Source organism: Zerene cesonia, chromosome 6 (genome assembly GCF_012273895.1).
Source record: "Zerene cesonia ecotype Mississippi chromosome 6, Zerene_cesonia_1.1, whole genome shotgun sequence".
Classification (NCBI taxonomy): domain Eukaryota; kingdom Metazoa; phylum Arthropoda; class Insecta; order Lepidoptera; family Pieridae; genus Zerene; species Zerene cesonia.
The window spans coordinates 5789587-5811188 of record NC_052107.1 but is presented as its reverse complement, the minus strand read 5'-3'; the positions used below and the strand labels follow the sequence as shown (position 1 = coordinate 5811188).

Sequence of the window (21602 nt, the reverse complement as noted above, 5' to 3'; positions counted from 1 at the left end):
TCTCTAAAACGGGAGCAGACTTCCGAGAGTAGTGAAAGTCAGATCTAAGAACTTATTACTTAATCCCTGTTCGATAGTACTGAATTGCTTATTGCGAAATTATCGTTCTTGATACAAATGTTGCTTAAATTTCATTGATCAAAACTTTGTAAATCAAAATAGATAAAGAAATAACTCGAAACTCGTGATCATTGATTGCAATTTGCAATGATTACGTGTTTTTATAACTTACTAGTTGCGCCCCGCGGTTTCACACGCCTAAGGCTGTATCCCAAAGAAATATTGGGATAAAATATTGCCTATATGTTATTCCGGTTGTCCAGCTTTCTACGTACCGAATTTCATTGCAATCGGTTCAGTAGTTTTTGCGCGAAAAAGCAAAACGCACACACATCCTTACAAACTTTCACATTTATAATATTAGTAGGAAGTAGGATAGTAGGATAGTAGGATAGGATTAGTAGGACTAGGATAGGATAGTAGAATTAGGTTACTCCTTTGTTGTAAATTTGGTATACTTATGTAATGGTAAATAAAACAATACTAAGATTAAAATTCTTAGATATGATCCTAGACATGGTAATCAGAAAAACCTTTCACGTTAGTCTTTTTTTTATTCTATCCTGCGATTTGAACTTGTGACCTGTATGAATTTGTATAAACCATAATCAAACGCATCTTTTACTATGCGCATTCCAAATTACCGCTGAATAATATTGAATTTAGTTAAAAACATATAAATATTCCTTATATGTCAATCCTTGTATTTGATACGATGGCAACTCAAATATCTCTATTTAAATTTTTAGAATACATATAGATCAAAAAACTGACAGGATAAGAAAAACACATAAAAGCTAATAATAAAAGATAGATAATAACTTGCATTGGTGGACCGCGTGCTGTATAAAAACCTGTTATCAAAAATAAAGGATTTTAAAATTCTTATAGAATAATGTACATATTTAATATGTCTATAGGTCTATAATGTTTTAACACCATAAGTAAATCATACAGCTTATATAATAGTCAATTGAACATTTTGGTTAACTCGCATGGCAACTCTCTAAAACATTTCTTCGAAAGGTCGATTAAAATTGTACTTTCACTTAAGTCCTGTTTTGTTTAATTAATGAAAACGAAATATAGTTTGGATCGCACTCTGTAAATAAATATACAAGGTATATTCTCTTAATTCAAAATAGACAGTTCTTGAATATTAACTTTTATAAGCATATAATATTTTAATAGTCATCGTGTTATTGCATAAAGAGTGTGAACTTTCCTTTGACCTCAATTTATAAAGAAAATCCGCAGTTACCACATACGAAATTTAATGGGAGGGGTAGCATTTATTACTCTCTAATTGGCATTAAAACCCGGAACTAACTAAAATATGCGAATAAGTGAATCTGTTAATTATAAAATTGGATGTCAAATAACTGGTTGTCTATTTGCCCATTAGATACGGATGTTTTCTGCGGCCTTGTTCGCACAGTATCAGTCGCAATAGCTCCATTGTTTTCTATATTCTTTTGTTTTGGAACAGAATTGGACAGAAACAATATAATATATTACTTACCAATTTGTTTCATACGTCTTTCAAATTTCTAAGAAAAGTATTCTAAGATTAACGTTAACCGCGTTTTCTAAATCACATGCCTATGACGTGTCCATCAATGAGTATAACGATTTGTCATGATAAGAAAATATATAATGTATGCATAGTTACTAGGTACATATATACGTATTGTTTGAATACGGTAGTCGTCGTCACCGCTGAAGACAACCGCATACAATGTGATGTATTCTAATAATATTTATGGAATACGTGATAGACTATGTTTATTGTTCCAAATGATTTACTTGTCCAGAGATTTACATTACCTAATTATATAAAGAACAAAACTCACTCACCATGTGGTACGATCTATTACCGCAAAACGTGCCTCTGCGTTAATGATGACATTGGGCGAAATTGCAGTAAATTTGGCGCATTAATAAAAGTAACAGCAATGCTATCAGTCGAATTACCCCTGTAAATAAAATTAAAAGTCAACTACCTATACATGAGTTGGATGTTTTCGGAACACCTGACGTAGGTAATTGAGCCGGATAAATAGCTCATAAACGTAATAAAGTCTTTATCTGCCTTAATGTTTATACCCCTGCATAATCCCGTACAGATTTCAAACTCTGCTACAGATTGGTAACATAATATTTGCAAGTATTCGTAGGACGAGAGGACGCTTATGGTAATCGTAGGTCAGGCGACCTTTTTGCTGTTTGCCTTCCATAACCATAAAAGAGATAATGTATGATAATTTACCATTAATTATGCCGCAGTAATGTGTCTGAGTACTTAGTGATAATTCATTATTACAAGCTCGTCCGTGTATCTAATTAGTTTATCAAAGGTGATGTACATTTTATATTAACATTTCTCACGACAGCGCTGTGTTTCATATAATCTTGATGTTTTGGGATTTTTGAATTAGTACAGCGTATAACGTATAGTTAAAGATTAGAATACGATATGATAATGCAATGATGAATTTCCTTGTCAAAACGTCGGTCTAAATACCTTAAGAGCGATAAGTTGAACAAAACTAATTAAGGCTACTCGAGTCTTTGCCATAATTGATATGATAGGGAGCACGTGATACAAATAAAGCACAATTACGCATTATTATAATACGAAACAATTTGCATTTGGTTTCGCATCGTCAAATGACAATAAACCTACAGGAATATTGTTTTTTTTTTGTAACAATTATAGATTTTTCTGAACAAATGCGGATTTAGGTATCCATTATAAAAACAATCCTTTCTCGGGTCTCAAACTGTAATAACAGGTTACATCCATATTGGTTTAGAGCTTTAGATGTGAAAAAGAGGCAGTTAAAGTTACTCTGGCGTCACATATTAGTAGGGATTTGATATAGGATGACACAATATGTTTGGTAACGGATGAAAAATCGCTTCAGCAGTTTGTGGTTGATAAGCAGAAACAGTGCATTATCAAGTATCGATCGAGCCTTTTGTGGAATAAAGGTTACACGTGGAGCAAAAGTGCTTATTGTGCGTGCGGATTGGCGCCACATTTAAGCCAAGTTGTCATGCTAGTTAATTATTATTAAACCAATTCACAACCTTTCTATCAAACTGAATGAAAGGTATTCCGACATTTTATATTTATTGCTGTAAAACCAATATTTCATCTTACAATATCCACACGATTCAACTATATTCAATACACATTGAAATGATGCAAATCAAGCTTGATATACTTATAGACCGATCGTGTACACTTCGCCTAATGAATGTGTTATAAATTCAGGAAATGCATTCTTAAAACTAGTCGCATAAATTTTCAAGGTGTCAGATTAATTTTACGAACTGGTTATGATTATGTAACAATAGATAATTTGTATGTAAATAATTTTTTTTTTTGCAATTTCTATGTAAATGTACGCAAAAGAAATATTCAATAGGTGAATTAGTAAATTGTTTGATGTCTCAGGACAATTTCTTCATTTCTTTTTACTTACAAGTTTCATGCATTCTCTTTGCGATTAAGAAAAGAATAAACAAAAAGCGTGAGCGGTGCAATACCCCCAGGCAGGCCGATGCACTCACTAGACACCTGGGCATAATATGTCATTAACTTGTAAAACATATACGTGCTAAATGTTTATTAGAAACGCAGCAAAAAATATACATACCTTCATACTTCAGTGTTAATGAAACCCATATAAAGGAAAGTACTAGAAGCTATATAGTTTCTTTATGTCATAGCGGACAAGTAAGCTGGCGGTTGCTTGATGGTAAGCGATCAGTAGTGACTCTGCGAATGTGTTACCCACTTTGAGGGGGTAATGGATAAAGAAAGGATTGACGACGGGAGTAAAGAAAAGGACTGGGAAGGGCCAGGAAAAGGACACGGGCCTTGATAGTGATTAGAACAGTTAAGGAATTGAAGAACGACCTAAAACAGAAAAAGTAATTCTGTGAGTCACGGAACTCTGGTCTCACACTAAAATAATATACTGAAGACGACAACATCTTCGTCGAAAAAAACATTCAATAAGAATATTAATATATGTGTATTTTGTTCATCTAATCTAAACCGGAAACACATATAGATATAATAATAGATGTACTTCGGCATCTGTAGTTTTAACTGTGTAACAGATACCATCAGCTACTATTTAAACTGAGCGTGAATGCTAAAATGTCAAAGAATAATTGTATAATAAGTATCTTATTTAACATGTTTTACTTTTATCATACTTATATATAATCTATTACAATTTAATACACGATTATGGCCAAAATATTTCTTCAACAGATTGTGACCTATTAACATTTTGTATGATGAAATAATAGATCCTCATATTTTTCAAAGCACATGCATAAGTTGTTTATACAATACCTTCCGTTCAACAATCATTGTGCGGAGATATATTTTATTTGAGTGTTGCATTTTGTAACATCAACTTAGTATGTAGTAGGTATGTTTATATTTCATAAGTCTGAACATAATAGCTAAAATGTATGTATACATTGATAGATAATAATAATGATACGTTACATTATAAATGTAATGTATTTTATGTACTTTAACCACAACGATTCAGTTTCAATATCCGTTGTGGTTATAATAATATTTATTGTATCAACTTCGTTATATCATAAAATAATAATAAAGCAATATTATTTAAAGTAAGTAGATGGAGGAGAATCAAAAATTTGAAATAAAAATAAAAAATAAGAAGAGTACAATTCGAGAATGTGTCAATTATTGCTTAAAAGGTATAGTTTAAAGGATTAAAATACATTTATGAGGAATCTAAAACATCTTCCTACGATTAGATTTCGCCGGTTATTACGTTTAATTTTAATGTTTTTACAACTGTTCTTGAAATGCTACGAGATTAAGGAATGAATGCACAACAATTCAATTGGATTACTAGGCCTACATTTAACACTATTCTATAATATATATATACTACTAGCCGCGCCCCGCGGTTTCACACGCGTAAGTCCGTATCCCGTAGGAATACCGGGATAAAACGTTTATGTTATTCCAGTTGTCCAGCTGTCTACGTCCTAAATTTCGTTGCAATCGGTTCAGTAGTTTTTGCGTGAAATAGCAAGAAACGCACACATATCCTTACAAACTTTGGCATTTATAATATAAGTAGGATATTTTGTTATCAAGCTCTCGCCAAATTGTTCAATTATGAGTAAATCGGGTCTAAATAGATGTTAGAGCATAGATATCAGAGTGCATAAAACATACATATAAGTGCTTTAAACACCAGATTACCTATATTGCTATTTAAAATTTCCAACATCAATAAAACATGTTGCATGAGCGATTTGTTACTGCATCACGAATCTAGATCATATAGGTTTACATATCTCACATTTGTTATTACATGCTATTCTAAATTATAATACTCTATTACTAGCACAGATATTATAATAATATAATATCTATTAACACAGTTGGTTCCATTGGATATAAAGTAATCAGAAATCGTCCGCTAGTCAGTAATATTAAGCTTGAATTGAACAGTTTTATTGCGTGTCTAAAGAATTCCTGTTGGGTGTAGGTAACTAACTGTTTATTCCCGCAATGGTATATTAGCACGGTAGATGCCAACAACCTTGGTAACAGTACCTGGGCTATACAATTATGTTCGCTATCCTTCACGCCTTATCCGTTAATGTTTTAACAGCATTAGGTAAGAGGTATAATATTTTTAAAATATCTGCATTACGTCGATACTTTTTAGCCTGTTTTAATCTGTTTGATCACACTAATAGTAAAATGGCGATTTTGCATTATGTCTGTTTAAGTATCATATATGTACATACATATTATACACCATCCAATACTTCCGCTTTTATTGATAAATTGCCTATACCATACAATGTTATGAACAATCGGCCATTAAATAGCACGGTTACGAAAAACAAAGAAGATCCGCCTCAATATCTATAAGTTACCGTAAAAATGAATTGCGTGGCTGTCATATTGATCCGGTAATATACATATGTACTTAGATGCATACAGCGACTTCGAATTAAGGATACAATGCGGTACAATTGGCGCAAAGTGGTACGCGTGCTGGCAATGACCGTTTATTGTAGTTAATGTATTTTATGATACATCGTATAGTTAGATAGTTTCCCGCGAGGTTTTAATAAGCTTCTTGGGATTAGGTAATTAAAAATATATGTTATGTCTGATTCAATTCGGCAGTTGAAGAAATTTGTTATAGTGATGAAGAATATACACGTATTTTTGTAAATAAGAACTTAAATGGTTTTGTTTTTACATAATTATTGCAGAGAAAAACGGTCAGATTTGTTTTCATTTAGCATTTGCTCAATTCTTCAGGAAATTATACTCTGTTTTTATCACAATCAATGAAATAACGATTAAACCTACAATTAACAGCACGCTTTAAATGTTGATTTACTCAATTATATATGAAGGCAGTTTATTTATATAGAAATCATAATATAACTAATGGCATGGGTGTGGGACTGAGAACCTGGCCTAACGACCACCAAAGCTATTAACAAGATAATAATCATTTTACTTCTTCCACTAATGTGTTCGTTAAGTCATGTTGACATTTCAAAATACAACTACGTAGATACTGATATTAGACTATCATACATAAGTTTTTCATATTATATCCATTGTATTGTTCTTTCTTTGTGTACAATTAAGAATTTTTATTATAATTATTATTATATCATAACATATAACAGTATTTCCTAAAAAAAATCATTTATATTGTACAAATATGTTTTGCACCTGGTTTGGGATTTATGAGAAGTTTCAATACATTAAAATTTTACGTAAACGATGGTAACTATAGTAATCATGGGTGTACTCAAAAACGATATGTTTCAAGGGCCTTCATGTGTGGCCTTCAACCAAGGCCAATCGCTACCAACAAATGAACCCATGCTATTGATATGTACTTATTGTTTAAATTCCAACAATTCTTCTGATATGATCATGTTATTAGGGGTATTCAATCCATAGATTACTTTATGTTTAAAGATGTACTAGAAGCGTTACAACGTTTTGAATGTTTTTTTATTTGTTTCAGATGCACCAAATGATGCGAATTACATGATCGGCGGGGTGGTGATTGCTATGGCTCTTGTGGGCCTTATTATTGTGTTGCTGGCCCTCACAATAAAGTAAGTTTCACAATTATTTGATACAATACAATTGTTTCGATTAATTTTATATAGGTACTTCTTTCTTGCAAGTCTTTGTAGGATAAAATAGACATCTGATCTGATCAAACGTACGTCACTGTTTTTGTTATTTGAAGGATTAGTTCTGATTTTGGAATATATCAGATAATTTTCAATCATATGATATTTTCAAGAATTCCATTGAATCTTTAAAAAGCATACTTTGATTTACATACAACAGTAGATATGTTATCTATAGCTTATCAGGTCCATTAGTATATATTAAATATAACCATAAAAATCGTATAAACATTAGTGTACGTTATTTAATAAACAAACACAGATAACAATATTATAAGCAATTAATATAATAAAATAATAAAAACTGATAATCAAACAATCTCTGTCATAGTAATAAGATTGTATGTACTTATCATGAGAAGCAATAAAATTATAAAAATGGCACGCGAAACGCCACTTTAGTTTTATGACTTCCCAGACGTAAAATCAGTTAACGGACACGAGATTAGAAAACAATAAAAGCTGTCGGTTTATTATTACATTCTATATTGTGAAATGCAACATATTTGATTCACGATAGAAAAGACGAAGCGATAACTTTTTTGAAATATGTTTTAAAATAAACACAATATGCAGAATACAAGCTAGCCCCGGGTGAGCTCGTGGTACAAATATACCCTATTTCATATTATCAGTGAAATTGCAGCTTTCCAATGGTGAAATAATTTTTGAAATTGGCCGTTTTTTGTGTGAAAACACTACAAACATACATACAAATCTTTTCTGTTTATAGTATTAGTATAGATAATACCTTTCTTTTAAGCTGTTATTTGAAGTATCACGCTATAACTGATTTTATAGAAATTTATAGTTACATAGCTGTATGTTTAAAAGCTGCCCAGAATGCCCAGATTTTTTTTTTTCCTAATTCTATGTACACGTTAAGAATATACGTTCGGCTAACTATAACAATAATAGAACAATACCACTTGTAAAATATTAAGGACATTATTTACTTTATGTTAACCGCAACATTCACGTGATATAAACGAGCTGCGTATAAAACATACAACATAGGTATTTTATGTATCCTGAATTTTGCTAATTTTAAATATCGTAATAGGTTCTTGAAAACGAGTTTATTACTTCCCGTTTCTCAATCTTCGTTAAAAGTACAAATCAGTCTGCATTTTTATTAAAAGCTTTTATAATAAATGTGTTAAGATTAGAATATAATGCGTGTGTAGCGCTTATTAGAGATACATACTTAACCAATGTTACATTGGATTCCATTTCATAAGCCATGCTTCTCGGTCGTGATGTATTGTTAGATACTATATAATCCAAACGAAGGTTGAACATGAATAGTGATTAGAATAACAATATTAATTGGCAATAATAATGTATAAGAGTAAATGTACTCTGCGTCTAATTGTCCATAGGGTTGTCTGGAAGAAATCGCTGCTTTAGTGATAAGACCACTTGATGCTCTTCTGATGTTAGATTGTTTTATTTTTATTTGCAGTAATTATTTTGAATAGTTGTCAATTTAAATAAATTTAAATATATTTGGTTAAAGTTTAGAATGAGTCGTAACTAGGTATCTAATGAAATAAATCTATAACTCTTCAATCTATACTGTTTTACATGTTATATTATGTTTTTTTCAAACCAAATAAATTGAAATCTTAACAGATGAGGTTTAAATAAGATATCTCTAAACTTCCTGTGTATTCGCATTCGCATAACGCAATCGAACGCAACATTATTTATAAATAATTTAGGCATTAACTTCCCTTTTATGAAAACAGTATAGAAAATAAACAAACATTAGATGAATCTAGATCTCATATGTTTATACAAATTGCAAAATTGCAATTTGGTTTGGCAAATTGACAGGATTCTTTTTTAAGTAGGTATATATAAATGCATTCCCAGCCAGTTGAGTAAATTCTTGTCTCTGCCAAGATAATTAACCGCAGATTTTATGAAATGTCCTTAATGTACTTTTTCCTGACAATAATCTCATGCTCTCAGACATATAATGGCGTCACTTGTCTCAAAAAAACACGTTAAAAGACTTCAGTTCATTCTACCAGATCCCGTCTTTACCATAATCATTATACTTACAATTAAATGACAAACTAAGAGGATATCAATATTATTAATCTAATGAGATTAGATTATTTGAGAATGAGTGTAATGACACGGTCTCCACCTTATGGCGAACCTAGAGGGCATTTGATTAACCTGGCTCGTCAATGAAATCCAAAAGCAGCTGAACTTTTGTTTCTAGGACGTGTGGATATCATGATGTTTTTATAACCGGTTTTTAGTTTATTTATAGGACAAGGCGTTGATATTGAAAATTACGAATTAGCACCCAAATGGAATGATCTTGAATCTCTTATAGCTGAAGTGAATTGTTTATAGATTATACTGAAAAATTCTAATAAACAATTATAAACTGATTCCGAGACATGTATATACTAGGCTTCTTTTAAAAACACTTCGAAATTTACAAAATATACAATCGTGTCTAAAAATATTTCAACTAGGTTTCTTAGCAATTACTGGAAACTGCGACGTAAACATTGGGCCAATAAAGATTTAAGAATCTCGCTCGTTAGCATGAAGATTGTTTGACCTCTTAAGTAGGTTGATGCCAAACGATCGAAAGCAAGGCAAAATACAAACAGACCTTCACCCGAGAAACATTCTGAATTTAGTTTTATATCACTTTGTATGTCTGAGATAGAAAGTATCCATTGTACACAAAATTCACTTTTCATTTATTATTACAAGCAATATATGGAAGTTCTTATTATTTAAAGTTAATTAGAACATAAAAAATATATTTAATCATCATCATCAGCCCATACATTTTCCACTGCTAGGACACAAGTCTCCTATGAGGGTTCAGTCCATAATCTACCACCCTGGTTAAGTGGGGGTTGGCAGCTGTCACATGTCGTCAAACCTTTGATTTTTGCACAAGCCGGTTTCCTCACGATGTTTTCTTTCACCGTTTCAAGCAGTGGTGATGTTATCCACCTGCGCAGATAAATTAAAAATCAATTTATTTTCTGCACGCTCGCTTGGTCCCCTGACTTATCGATTTTTTACGTTCGAGACTCTCACCACTGAGCCACCACTGCTTTTTATATATTTAAATAATCACCATTGCTTTATTTGAATTAAATAATATCGCAGTCTTAAAATATTAGAGGAATCATATAAAATTGAATGCCGACTGATAATTCTCAAGATCATCCTTGAGACAAAATATATTTTATAGACTTCCTCCATAAATGGGCTACCGAACACTGAAAGAATTTTTTAAATCCGACCAGTAAGTAGTTCCTGAGATTAGTGCGTTCAAATAAACAAACAAACAAACTCTTCAGCTTTATAATATTAGTATTAGTATAGATATAAGTAACAATACAGTTTTCCTGTATATTTTTTACTTTATCCGAGTGCTAATATTCCTCGAAACATTTTTTCTTATTTGGATTTTTGACAGTCATCATTACAAGGAAGGTCAAATTCGAATCAGAATTAACGTTTTGAAGAATTATTTAATGGAGGGTAGACAAAGATCTATTATTTGTATTTCAATATTGAAGGTACATAGATATGGTAAGTATACATCTTTACAAACAGTCAGTTCGTCTTGAACGTTCGAAATATGTACCGCGAATATTATAAATACAGTTAAAAGTGCTGTTTGATTGTGATACAATGTCGAAAATGCTAATATTGGCAATGATTAAAAAATCTTTTCGCAAAATCTTAAGGAAAATGTGAGTAAATTTGAAACGATTTAGATTTTAATTAAATCACTGACCCCGCACGTGGATAGTGGACGTCGTAAAATTAAGTATTTTCTTGAAGAGAATGACATGTTGGTTTCTTCGGCGCGATTTTTTCTTATATGGTTAAAACGGGTGAGTACTGAGTAGCGTGTTACGACCTATGTCGTTAATTATCGCTTTACAAAGATGTACATGTGTATGTAAGTAACTAATAAGTATGGTCAATGTCATATGTCGCATGTTCGGATAAATACAATATACTCGCGTCAAATAGGGTATCTAGAAGCCCTATACCCGACGTGTTGGATTAATCCGGTTTCGACCATAAAGTACACTAGTAACATCATAATTTCAATAATATGATTTATATTTTCTATAAATAAATCTCCCACAGTTTTTGAATTACAATGATATTTAATTTGAATACGTTTAGATAAATTATGATAGTCTACAATTTGTAATGTCGAAAGGTTATAGGAAATATTGCATTAATGACCTTATATTAAACCTATTTAAAAATTGTAATCCCAAGGTTCCCGTTGATGTAAGTATATTAGCAACAATTAAAACAAACGTAATACAATGAGCCACCAAGGTCTACCGGGTAGTTGTTGGATTCTGGCCAATTTTCGGCGTCTGGATAGTAGAAGTATAACAGTAATTACCCAATGTTTAGTTAACTAGCTATCCAAACTGCATATTTCTTAAAACTATTGCCACATAAAGAAACGTCTGTTTAAAATCTCTAAATTTAAGTGAATACTTAAAATGCGGAATAATGCCAAATAATGTCGGTATGCGTTAATTGAGTATTTAGTGAAATTTTACAATATTTTTTAATATAAATGTTCCTATTATTTAATAGCTAGCACCAATTGAAACAACCAATTGAAGCTGGATAAATTCGCAAGCATCATACGATTAGTTAATAATTTTAATTTTTATTGAATCACATTTATCAATTTCAACTTTTATACGTCCACATTCCACAGCCAAAATTGACAGAACCAATACAAGCTACGATACAGGTTTATAGCTATGCATAGTGATTGGAATAACTGATTTAATAAAACACAAGGTAAAATTAACAAATCCTTACCATTATCACTATTCCTATTGGAAAGTAGCAATTTAGATTTACGGTGGAAAAATAATTAATAAATGATATTATTGAGGATTTTAATGCCAATGGAAAGTTTTCAATGTCTTTTAGTTGCAATGAAACCTCTTATTAATAGAAATATTTTTAAAGTTTCATTGTACAATAATTTTTACCAAGGTTCTGGAGGCATATAACTCATTTGAAATGGATATAATTTTACAAAATGGAATAAAGGTTTTAACATATAATTTAATGCTTCTATCAATTTTATTATTGTAAAATAACTTGATTCCCCATTTCAAAGTAAATAATGCAATAAAATATATTTAATACTAGCTGTGCCCCGCGGTTTCACCCGCGTAAGTCCGTATCCCGTAGGAATATCGGAATAAAAAGTTGCCTGTATGTTATTCCAGTTTTTTCGACAGATTGGTTCAGTAGTTTTTACGTGAAAGAGTAACAAACATCCATACATCCATACTTACAAACTTTCGCATTTATAATATTAGTAGGATAATATATTTAGAGCATAGTCAAACTCTTTGTTAGGACGCAATTTTGGTAATCATTAATTGATAGCAATTTACGGCAACATAATCTGACGAAAATAAAATGTCACCACTCACGTAGTCCACTGAACTATTTTTCGGTTATAGAAATTGCTCCGATTATTTCTGACATTGACGCTTGATTTATTTTAGGATTTAATAGTTTCTACGTTTAAATTGGGAAATTTGTAGAGTTGTTCATCTTTATTAGTTAAAAATACTTTAAAACTGCCCAGTATAAAATTGCACGTGAAAATTAATAAATTATTAAATTAATAGCCAATAATGGCAATAGTGAAAATTTTTTATCGAATGTTCACATACCGTAATTAGTAAGTAATTTTTAAATTTCGCTATCGATTACCAAGAAAACATAAACTGGTGGTATGTTCCATAGTTTCACTATTTCTTCCCCACATATCTAGATTGAATATGGCACTTAATGTATTTCACATTAAGTCCACAATAATATAAGAATATCTTATCATACATTCAATATACACCTAATCAAATCGATTTGACAACCCAGTTCCATTTTTAGTCGGCAATAATAGATAACTATTTATTGTAAATGATGACAAGGACATTGGATAACAAGTTAGATAATTTGACTTCCTTGTAATAAATACAGAAATACAGAGATGCACTGTCTTATGATTGTCTTTTTAACACATTCAGAAAACCTTGAATTTTAATAAATGATAATGAAAATAGGTCTTATAATATAAGCAATACTACTAAGTATAATTACGATAATGTTATCTAATATACGAATTCAATATTATCATCCTTGTTCGCGAGTTTCATTCGTTGAAAGTATTTCCAATGTGGGCCTTCATAACTTTCACTTCGCGAAAAACGGTATTAGGATTTCACCGGTCATCGTAACCCTTATAGCTAATGAAGCTTAAACCAATATAACAGTGAATGCATTTTTATATTGTTAATTATCCATCAGGTATTTTCATTTCAAATGACGTGTATAGGAACAAAAACTTCACGTCATAATATAAACACTAAAGATGTTGACATTTAGAAACAATATCACAATTTGTAACGGTATATGTGAAACGAATCTTTTAGGTGACTGTAATAATCATTAAATTTAAATAACATATAACATTTGCAAGTCCATTGATTATGCGGCGTTATTTAACGTCACGCCTTGTGGTCGCGGAGGGCTTTCGCGTGGCGAGGTCGAGTCCCCATAACATGGCAATAAGGTAACGGGAGAGGTGCGTGTTCGGTGTTCAGTCGCCACCCACCGCTGCGCTGCGCGAGGCGTGGTGCCGACGCCAGTCAAATAGTCACCGTCGTGTCGGCGGTATGAAGTCCGCCGGCTGACCGACAGTCTGCGCCAAAACGTGTCGAGCGTCCCACGTAGACTTGCCGCCCAGCCGAGCTCGTGTCAAGTGTCTGTGCCCGCCTTTCGATGCTCTTCGCTCCGATCGCCTCTGAGGCGATGAAGTGTAAAGAGGAAAACTGCGAAGTCGGCGTGGTGCTAGAGCACAACTCCCTGATCGTTCTCTCCGTCGACAAAACCATTGTCTGCCTATGCGGAAGGAATAAAAACAATCCATTTGAGCGCGGGTAACTCTCATTCTGCTTACAAGCCTTCTTCAAAACTAGTTTCTCGTTATAGCCTACACTTATGGACTATTGAAGAAGAGTCTCTGTAGTTTTGAGCATGTTCTGCCATCATTTGGTCAAATTATTTGTTTCATTTACAGTAAAACTCGTTTGGTATCATACCTTTGGTACCAAGGTTGACTTCTATCTGGTCAAGGTAAATTCCTCGTATCACTCTATATTTGCTCGCGAACGTTTGCATTGACATACGAGTATACCAGTTGAAAGTCACAATTTTTTATGTGTTATTAAATATATATTTTACATCGTACGGGTCTTTTGTTGTAACTACGAGTTCGCAATTCTATTTTAAACCGGACAATCGTATTGCATGACTCAGAAATCAGAATATCAAACAAAAAAAGTACTTAATGGAAGAATACATGAGGAACTGATCGTTGACCGTAATAGCAGACAAGGTCGTGGCCATTTTTTTATTACCTTCTTGACTTATAAGGTTTATACATTACACACGGGTTTGGAGAAAATCCTAAAAGGACTTTAATACAAGTCAATGCCAGCATGTATAAATGTGCATACTCTCTGTAAAGTCAGCCATACATATAATTCGCGTTATCATAATGAGTGCAGTCTGAACATAAATCACATTTAACTTCAGACATTAAGGTCATTGAATTATTTTGAATTTAACTCGCAGGTAGGCCATTGAAGTCAGTTCTCCGTAGTATAAAGATAATTCACACTAGGTCTTTTGCAAAGGTAATGAGTGAATGGAAGTAATAATCATTCTTGGAACTTGTCCTCAATACGTTCAAAGTAACTTAATGAGAGTTCTTGGCTTAGCCTTAAACTAATTATTCATATTCATATTCATATTATTAAATAAAAAAATCTTAACAATTTAATTTCCATCTCTAACTAGCGCATGGTTTATATATGTACAATGCTTCATATTCTTAAACACTGGAGCTCTTTATAAACAGAACCCTACTAAGAATATGATTCTATAACCGAGAGATAACGTCCGATCTAAATGTGCCATAATGTTTTATTACAGTATCAATTATTTATACCAAATCTTGCACTTGCATATTATAATAAAGTATTAATTAATATAAATATAAGCAAGCATAAATATTGAATAACTTTTTATAAATTTTTAAACCCACCGAATGTCTTATGACTTATATATATTTTTTTATTACAAAGAAGATTTAATTATTAAAGAGAAGAATTAGATGACAAACTTTAAAATACATACAAAGACAATACAAATAAATGAGAGACTCCTTTTATGTCAGTAAAAACGCAAAACATGTAAACAATGCCGCATTGCTACCGCAGAAATCGGATTACTGAGATCAGAAACGTATACATGCGGATTAAGTGGATATCTACACTATTCTCTGTATTAATAATCTATTGATTTCCAGCGTTTATATAATTACTAGCCTTCTGCTCGCTACTTACATGTATTTCGTGTAATTCTGCCACAAATGGTCATCATTCAATTCCAAAAAGCGATAAATCAGTTGGTGCTGATTTTTATCAGAATTATACAAAATCCGCTTAGTATTCCAAGTGGGACAAAAAACAAAGAGCGTGCGTTACTTACCTTTTAGGACCCTAGTATGAATTCTACATATCGTAAATGCATCACTTCATCGTCACAATTTTTGTTAAGACTTTTTTAATATTAGGGCTTCTACCACGGTAAATTGTCGTAAAATTACCGTCTGCTGTCAAAAATCCACATGTTTTACCCACCTGTCGACTTAACATCTGTCCCATTACTAAAAGCAATTTTAACGAAACAGTCTCAGTTTTTTCGACATGTTCTTATTACATACTTTCAATGGGCTTTTTAAAATGTTATTGGAAAGAATAAAAATCATAAGTGCTATTAATTACGTATTCTTTAAGGTTCTTGAAGAAAACGTGTTTTGAAGTAAATGTCATATTATTTACGTCCCACACCTACAAAAAATTTACATGAAAACATTAAGATAAAAATTAAAATCTGCAAATATCGTGGTTGTTAATGTTTCTATTTTACCCACACAATATTATTCCAAATATCCTTGAACCCAACATTTATTTTACTGAACCACAAAGATCGGGAGACTTAAACACAGATATTCCAAACGTGATTGCGATGGTTTGCTAACATTCTGTTGATTATAAGAAATGTTATCATTCTCTATTAAAGGCTCATTGATGGCAATCAACTATGCCATTAGTTTATTTATCAAGCACTCCATATCAACAGATTGTATTAAAAATGTACCCCTATTGACTCTCATCGAACGAACTCACACGATACTGACGTCAATCCGTAACAGAAAGGACATAATATTATATACAACCGTATTGTTAGACCTCAATTTCTATAAGAATTTTCTAGAATATTATCACTCACGTACAACGTACTTTAAAACTAATAACGTGTTTACGTGTATTATTCGTGTAGTACGTGACAATCGGCTCAATTTTTGTTAGGGAAATGTGATGATAGCCTTTGATTGACGTAAGAAAAGGTTAAAATGTATGGCCAGTTTTTATCATAATTACTATAATAAAATAAAAACAATGATATTGGTTAAGAAGTTCCAATGATCTTTATTGCATAATCGTTTCAATTCGATATAGGTATATCGAATTTTTAAATTCTTCATCTCTCTCGAATTATTTAAAGCTGTGTCGTTTGATTTTTGGGTGAAACAGTAGTAGAACCTCTATCATAACAAACAGCTAATCATTGTAAGTGAAATCTATTAATATATAAATTAACTTGAGGATTGATTGCCGTTAATTAGATATTTGATGCAACTTGTATCAATAAACAACTTTGCTATAGCTTATACCTAAAGTCACTCATCGGCATAGTAACAGCTAATTATTATTTGATGTTTTTATGTGTTTGTATATCAAGTTCAGGGGTGGAAACACGGACTAAGATAAAAATATCTAACCGTGAGTACAACGATAACACAGAATGAAACTGATGAAATTAAATATTTATTGGATGACGATAACTTCTTGTGTGGTATGTCTTTAACACGTTCCATTACGAACTTTGTTAATGTGTTACGCACTAGTCTCAAAACCTAAATTCTAAATAAAATTGTGTGTATTGACTGCACATTATTTTAAAATTGAATCTGCCGAAACCTTACCGAATTTAAACTTACTTCCAAATAAACCATTCCTTAACTGAAGCTTGAAATGGATTCGCGTTAACGATATCCTCTAGACGTTTTCAAGGGTAACAACTTATAATGGTAAACTACCTGTGTTTTTTTTATCCAACGAGTCAAAGGCCCGAAGGCTTGCTTGTGTTAGCAACGAAGTAAGGGCAATGTACCTTGCCATCTCCCTTGCCCTGCAACCCTACTTTAACTTTTAAACAAGAACGTATTGAATGTATTTCTCCCTTGCATGTAGATGTAGAACTGTGTGAAATAGAAAGAGATGCAAAAATATCAGTGGTTCCACTTATATTCATAGACCCAGACGGCGTGCACTGGGTACGAGATTTCTGTACGTTTATATTCCATGGACTTTGAACTCAGTTTGATGGTAAAATTTATGTGAGGCTTGGTTAATGGTTTTTATCGTCAAAATCGATACGGGTTTGTCCGATTACCAAGTTCGGATGTATCAATTATAGTGACGTATGTTGTGATGTCTGTTATTACGTAGATAGCGCATATTAGTATTATATAATTTCTAATAGTTTTTAGATTATGTTTTAGCGATTATATATTTAAAAAACATGTTTAGTATATTATATGAGAAAGTCTCTACATAAATGTGAAATTAAATGAATGCGTTAATTTTAGCATTTTCACTTCCACGCAAGAATAGAAGCAACAGTAGGAATGTAAGAATTTGTCAATTGTTTCACTCACAGCCATAACATCGTGATCGTTGTTAGCTTTAGTTACCGGTACCAGCCAGCTGCTAAGAACTGAACATAAAAAAAAAAATTGTCTGGAAATTTATTACTAGACCACGCGGGCCTAACCGACCGTTGTCAAATGCGTCATTAGTGTTGCAAAAGTATGGGAGCAACCGTCGACACCACAATCTGATAGCAACGAGTATTCGTGGGTTTTCGCGGAAAACGGCGACATCGTCGAGCCCCCTCCTGCCCCTCCCGCGTCCACCCCCTTTCAGCGTACTGGCGCCGCGTCACATGCGAACATATAAAAGCCATTGGCGCCCCTCCACTTCAACTCAGACGCATGGAGTACTCCGTAGAGGTCGTTTGGCACGAGCGAGCGCTTTGCTAGGCACCTGCCGGCCATTCTTCACGATAACATTCTAGTCACCGCGCAGCTGAAGCTCGCGTAACGCGGTCTACCGCGCGTTCCTAGCAGCAGTGATATGTGCAATAGCTCTACTTAAAAAATATTATAATTGTGATAATTTATTTAATTAGTGATTAGTAAAGCGCGTCGATCGACCGCAACACGGCTGTGAGTGAATAAGTGAAATGTTGTGACTGCCCGACTGGAACTTTTTACCTGTGATCCAGCCCAGTGTGTTTGACTATTCTTGCGTGGAAGAACCATTCGATACAATGGTCGGGAATAATGGTACTATGATGGCGATTCGTATCGTCCACAGCAAGCTGCGCAAGAGGGAGGAGCACTCCGCTTCGGTGCACCCTGCTGAAGCTGTCCTCCAGGCCTCTGCGACGCAACCACCGCCCGAGCCTCTTGCCTTTCGTCAGCAGCCTTTGTGGCAGTTTCCACCGCCACTGCCACCGCCTTACGTCTATCCTCACGATCAGGTTAGTTTCAAAACAAAACAAATAACAGCTGTGCACTGAATGCTGATTTGACCTCGATTCTATTTGTATGCCAAGCTTTGTTATAAGTAGTAAATTCATTCTCTTGAGTTTGTCTCATCTTCAAACAAGGGTATGGAAAGTTGCGAGAGAATTGAAAAAGATATCGTGAGTAGTTAAATATCACTCCCCGCCACAAGTGAGAGTTGGTTACGGCACGACAACTGCGTCTAAGTAGGTTTAAAATAAATTTAAATGTCGGGACACGCTAACCGAGTAGAAAGCTGCGCAAGGCGAACATGTTGTAACCATTCGACCTTCTTTTACTAACGAACAAAGGAGGCTAATATTGTAAAGAATTGTTTTTGTCTTGCTAACAACCTCCCTTTCCATACTTAAATATGATTATTACTTTTTTATCAATTAAAAAATAAACAAGTGCTGGGCCACCCACAATTAAATGACACTAAACAAAGAATGCTAATTGCTAAGACAGCGTTGAATAACGTATTCAAGGCTTACCTCACACGTATGGCCTCGTTTACTTTATATACCAGCTTCCTAGATATGTCAATTCATAAAACTGATTTTGAATGATGTTGCTAAGCTACTAAAGGTTGAATATCAAATACAACGCGGTGTTTGAGAACCGGTCTCTCAAATAGTAATGTCTGGAAGTCCCTGTGTCGGTAGATACCTAATAATAATTTTAACGCAAAACGACCGTTTGTAAACGTATGTTTGGGTAGCAACTGTAGTTTTATATAACTTGAAGAGAGCATTGTGTAACTGGAATTTGTTTCTACATCGGTGCATAAGCAACTAATGCATTGGGGACGATAACGGAACATTTAAAGCTGGAATTGCATTGGGGTCATTACGCGCCCGTTGTTAAAACGTTATGTTTTTATTTTTTCAGTTAATGACATATTTTTTTTTCAATCTTTTCAGGACAATTTGATGCAGCCGATTGGCAATGAGCGTGCAAGCTTTCGTAGTCTCCGCAAGAACATTGGTGGTCGTTGGAAAAGATTAGTTAAGAAGAAGCCTGAACAGGAAGTGTACACAATACCACCTGAACTCAAGCCTCAACTTAAACAGATATACGTGTATTAACGACCTCTACTAAATATAACAGCACAGAAGCCGGAATCTTCGTCGCTGGTTAAGCGACAGACCACAACCGAGCTCTATGGATGTTGCTCATATCAACAAGTCATATCCTCCTCGAATATCAAAATTTTTATGGTGTTATGCACGCTTTTAATCTCTAAACATATCTATTTGACCAATTATTATTTCTTGACCAATGTTAGTCTTCTTCATTCAGCACTTTATTGTGATGTAAAGTCTAGATGTATTAATAAGTATTAGTGCATTGAAGTCTGCGAGTGTTCTTTCGTTGATAAGCGTAGAAGTATGTGTGATAGTCAAATGATTTAGTTTAATTATTAATTTAAAGTTATGAATGAACTTAGGAAAATGCGGTCGCGCATACTAGTGACGAGAATCCAATAATTATTTTAGAAAACCATGATGCCTTGTAAATGTAATTTTTTGACTATTTAGGGCATTTTGTAGTTCATTAAATTATTTTAGACATGATCATATTCATGGGCGAAAATCGATCAAATAGTTTTTGAAATTATATACACACGTATGATTCTATATCAGTTGGAGTGATCAATTATGTTATATAAATGTTTGATTCAGTATTGTATATTATTGTTTCTTATATTGCGCGTGTCTGAAAATGGTACAATTTTGTTATGTAACGTGACTCATAGAAAGGAACTATTTTTCTGATATTATTGAAATACAATGTCTATGTAATCGCAGTTGGTTTTTACTAAGAATTATAAATGACCTAGTTGTAAAGTTGCGTTACTTGCATGCTTTGTTAGTGTAATTTTCAGATTTTCGCCGGGTCTTTGCCTACTGTGATATTTAATGATGAGGAAATAAAATGTGTTTGATGATGGTTTTGAGTTTTGTATTTATAAAGCCTTGTCAATATCAGTGGTAAGGACCATCGGACGAGAATTGTGATAGCTCATATTGAGTCTGATATTCAAATGATTAATTTTAGGTACAATAAACTCAGCCATGATTATATTTTAATTTCATTTAACTTTACTTTTGCAATCAACAAAACGTTATAATGATGTATATTAACAACTTGCAATTATTTTTTGTTTAGATGCTATAATCTACTGACATAGTGAGAAATAAATTCCATCATTTAAATGTAACCTTGTTTTTCTTTTTGGGGATCTTTTACTGAAAACAACAGTTTACTTAAAAACGATGATAAATATAATATAAACAAAGAAACGTAAGAAGAACGTAAGTTACACATCTCAAAAATATAAAAATTGCCAATAATTTTTAACTACGTCCCTAATAGTATGACCTTAATTCTTCTGATAGAAATGTTGATCATTTAAATTTGAGACACGATGCACATTTTTAAATAAAGCATTGTAGTAATTAGT

At 32.9% G+C, this 21602-nt stretch overlaps 1 protein-coding gene across 4 annotated transcripts in view; it reads left to right on the top strand.

The window, feature by feature from the left end:
- LOC119840482 overlaps positions 1-21359 on the top strand; it is a 120623-nt gene extending 99264 nt beyond the window's left edge. For 3 of the 4 annotated variants that reach the window (XM_038367116.1, XM_038367115.1, XM_038367117.1), the window contains 3 exons: positions 7140-7233; positions 18945-19110; positions 20059-21359. In XM_038367116.1, the coding sequence (XP_038223044.1) occupies positions 7140-7233; positions 18945-19110; positions 20059-20223 (425 nt within the window). In that variant the 3' untranslated portion in view covers positions 20224-21359. Of the gene's footprint in view, positions 1-7139; positions 7234-13973; positions 14313-18944; positions 19111-20058 lie in introns of those variants that run through there. The other variant, XM_038367118.1, reaches the window with a different exon arrangement.
- Positions 21360-21602: the final 243 nt, after the last annotated feature.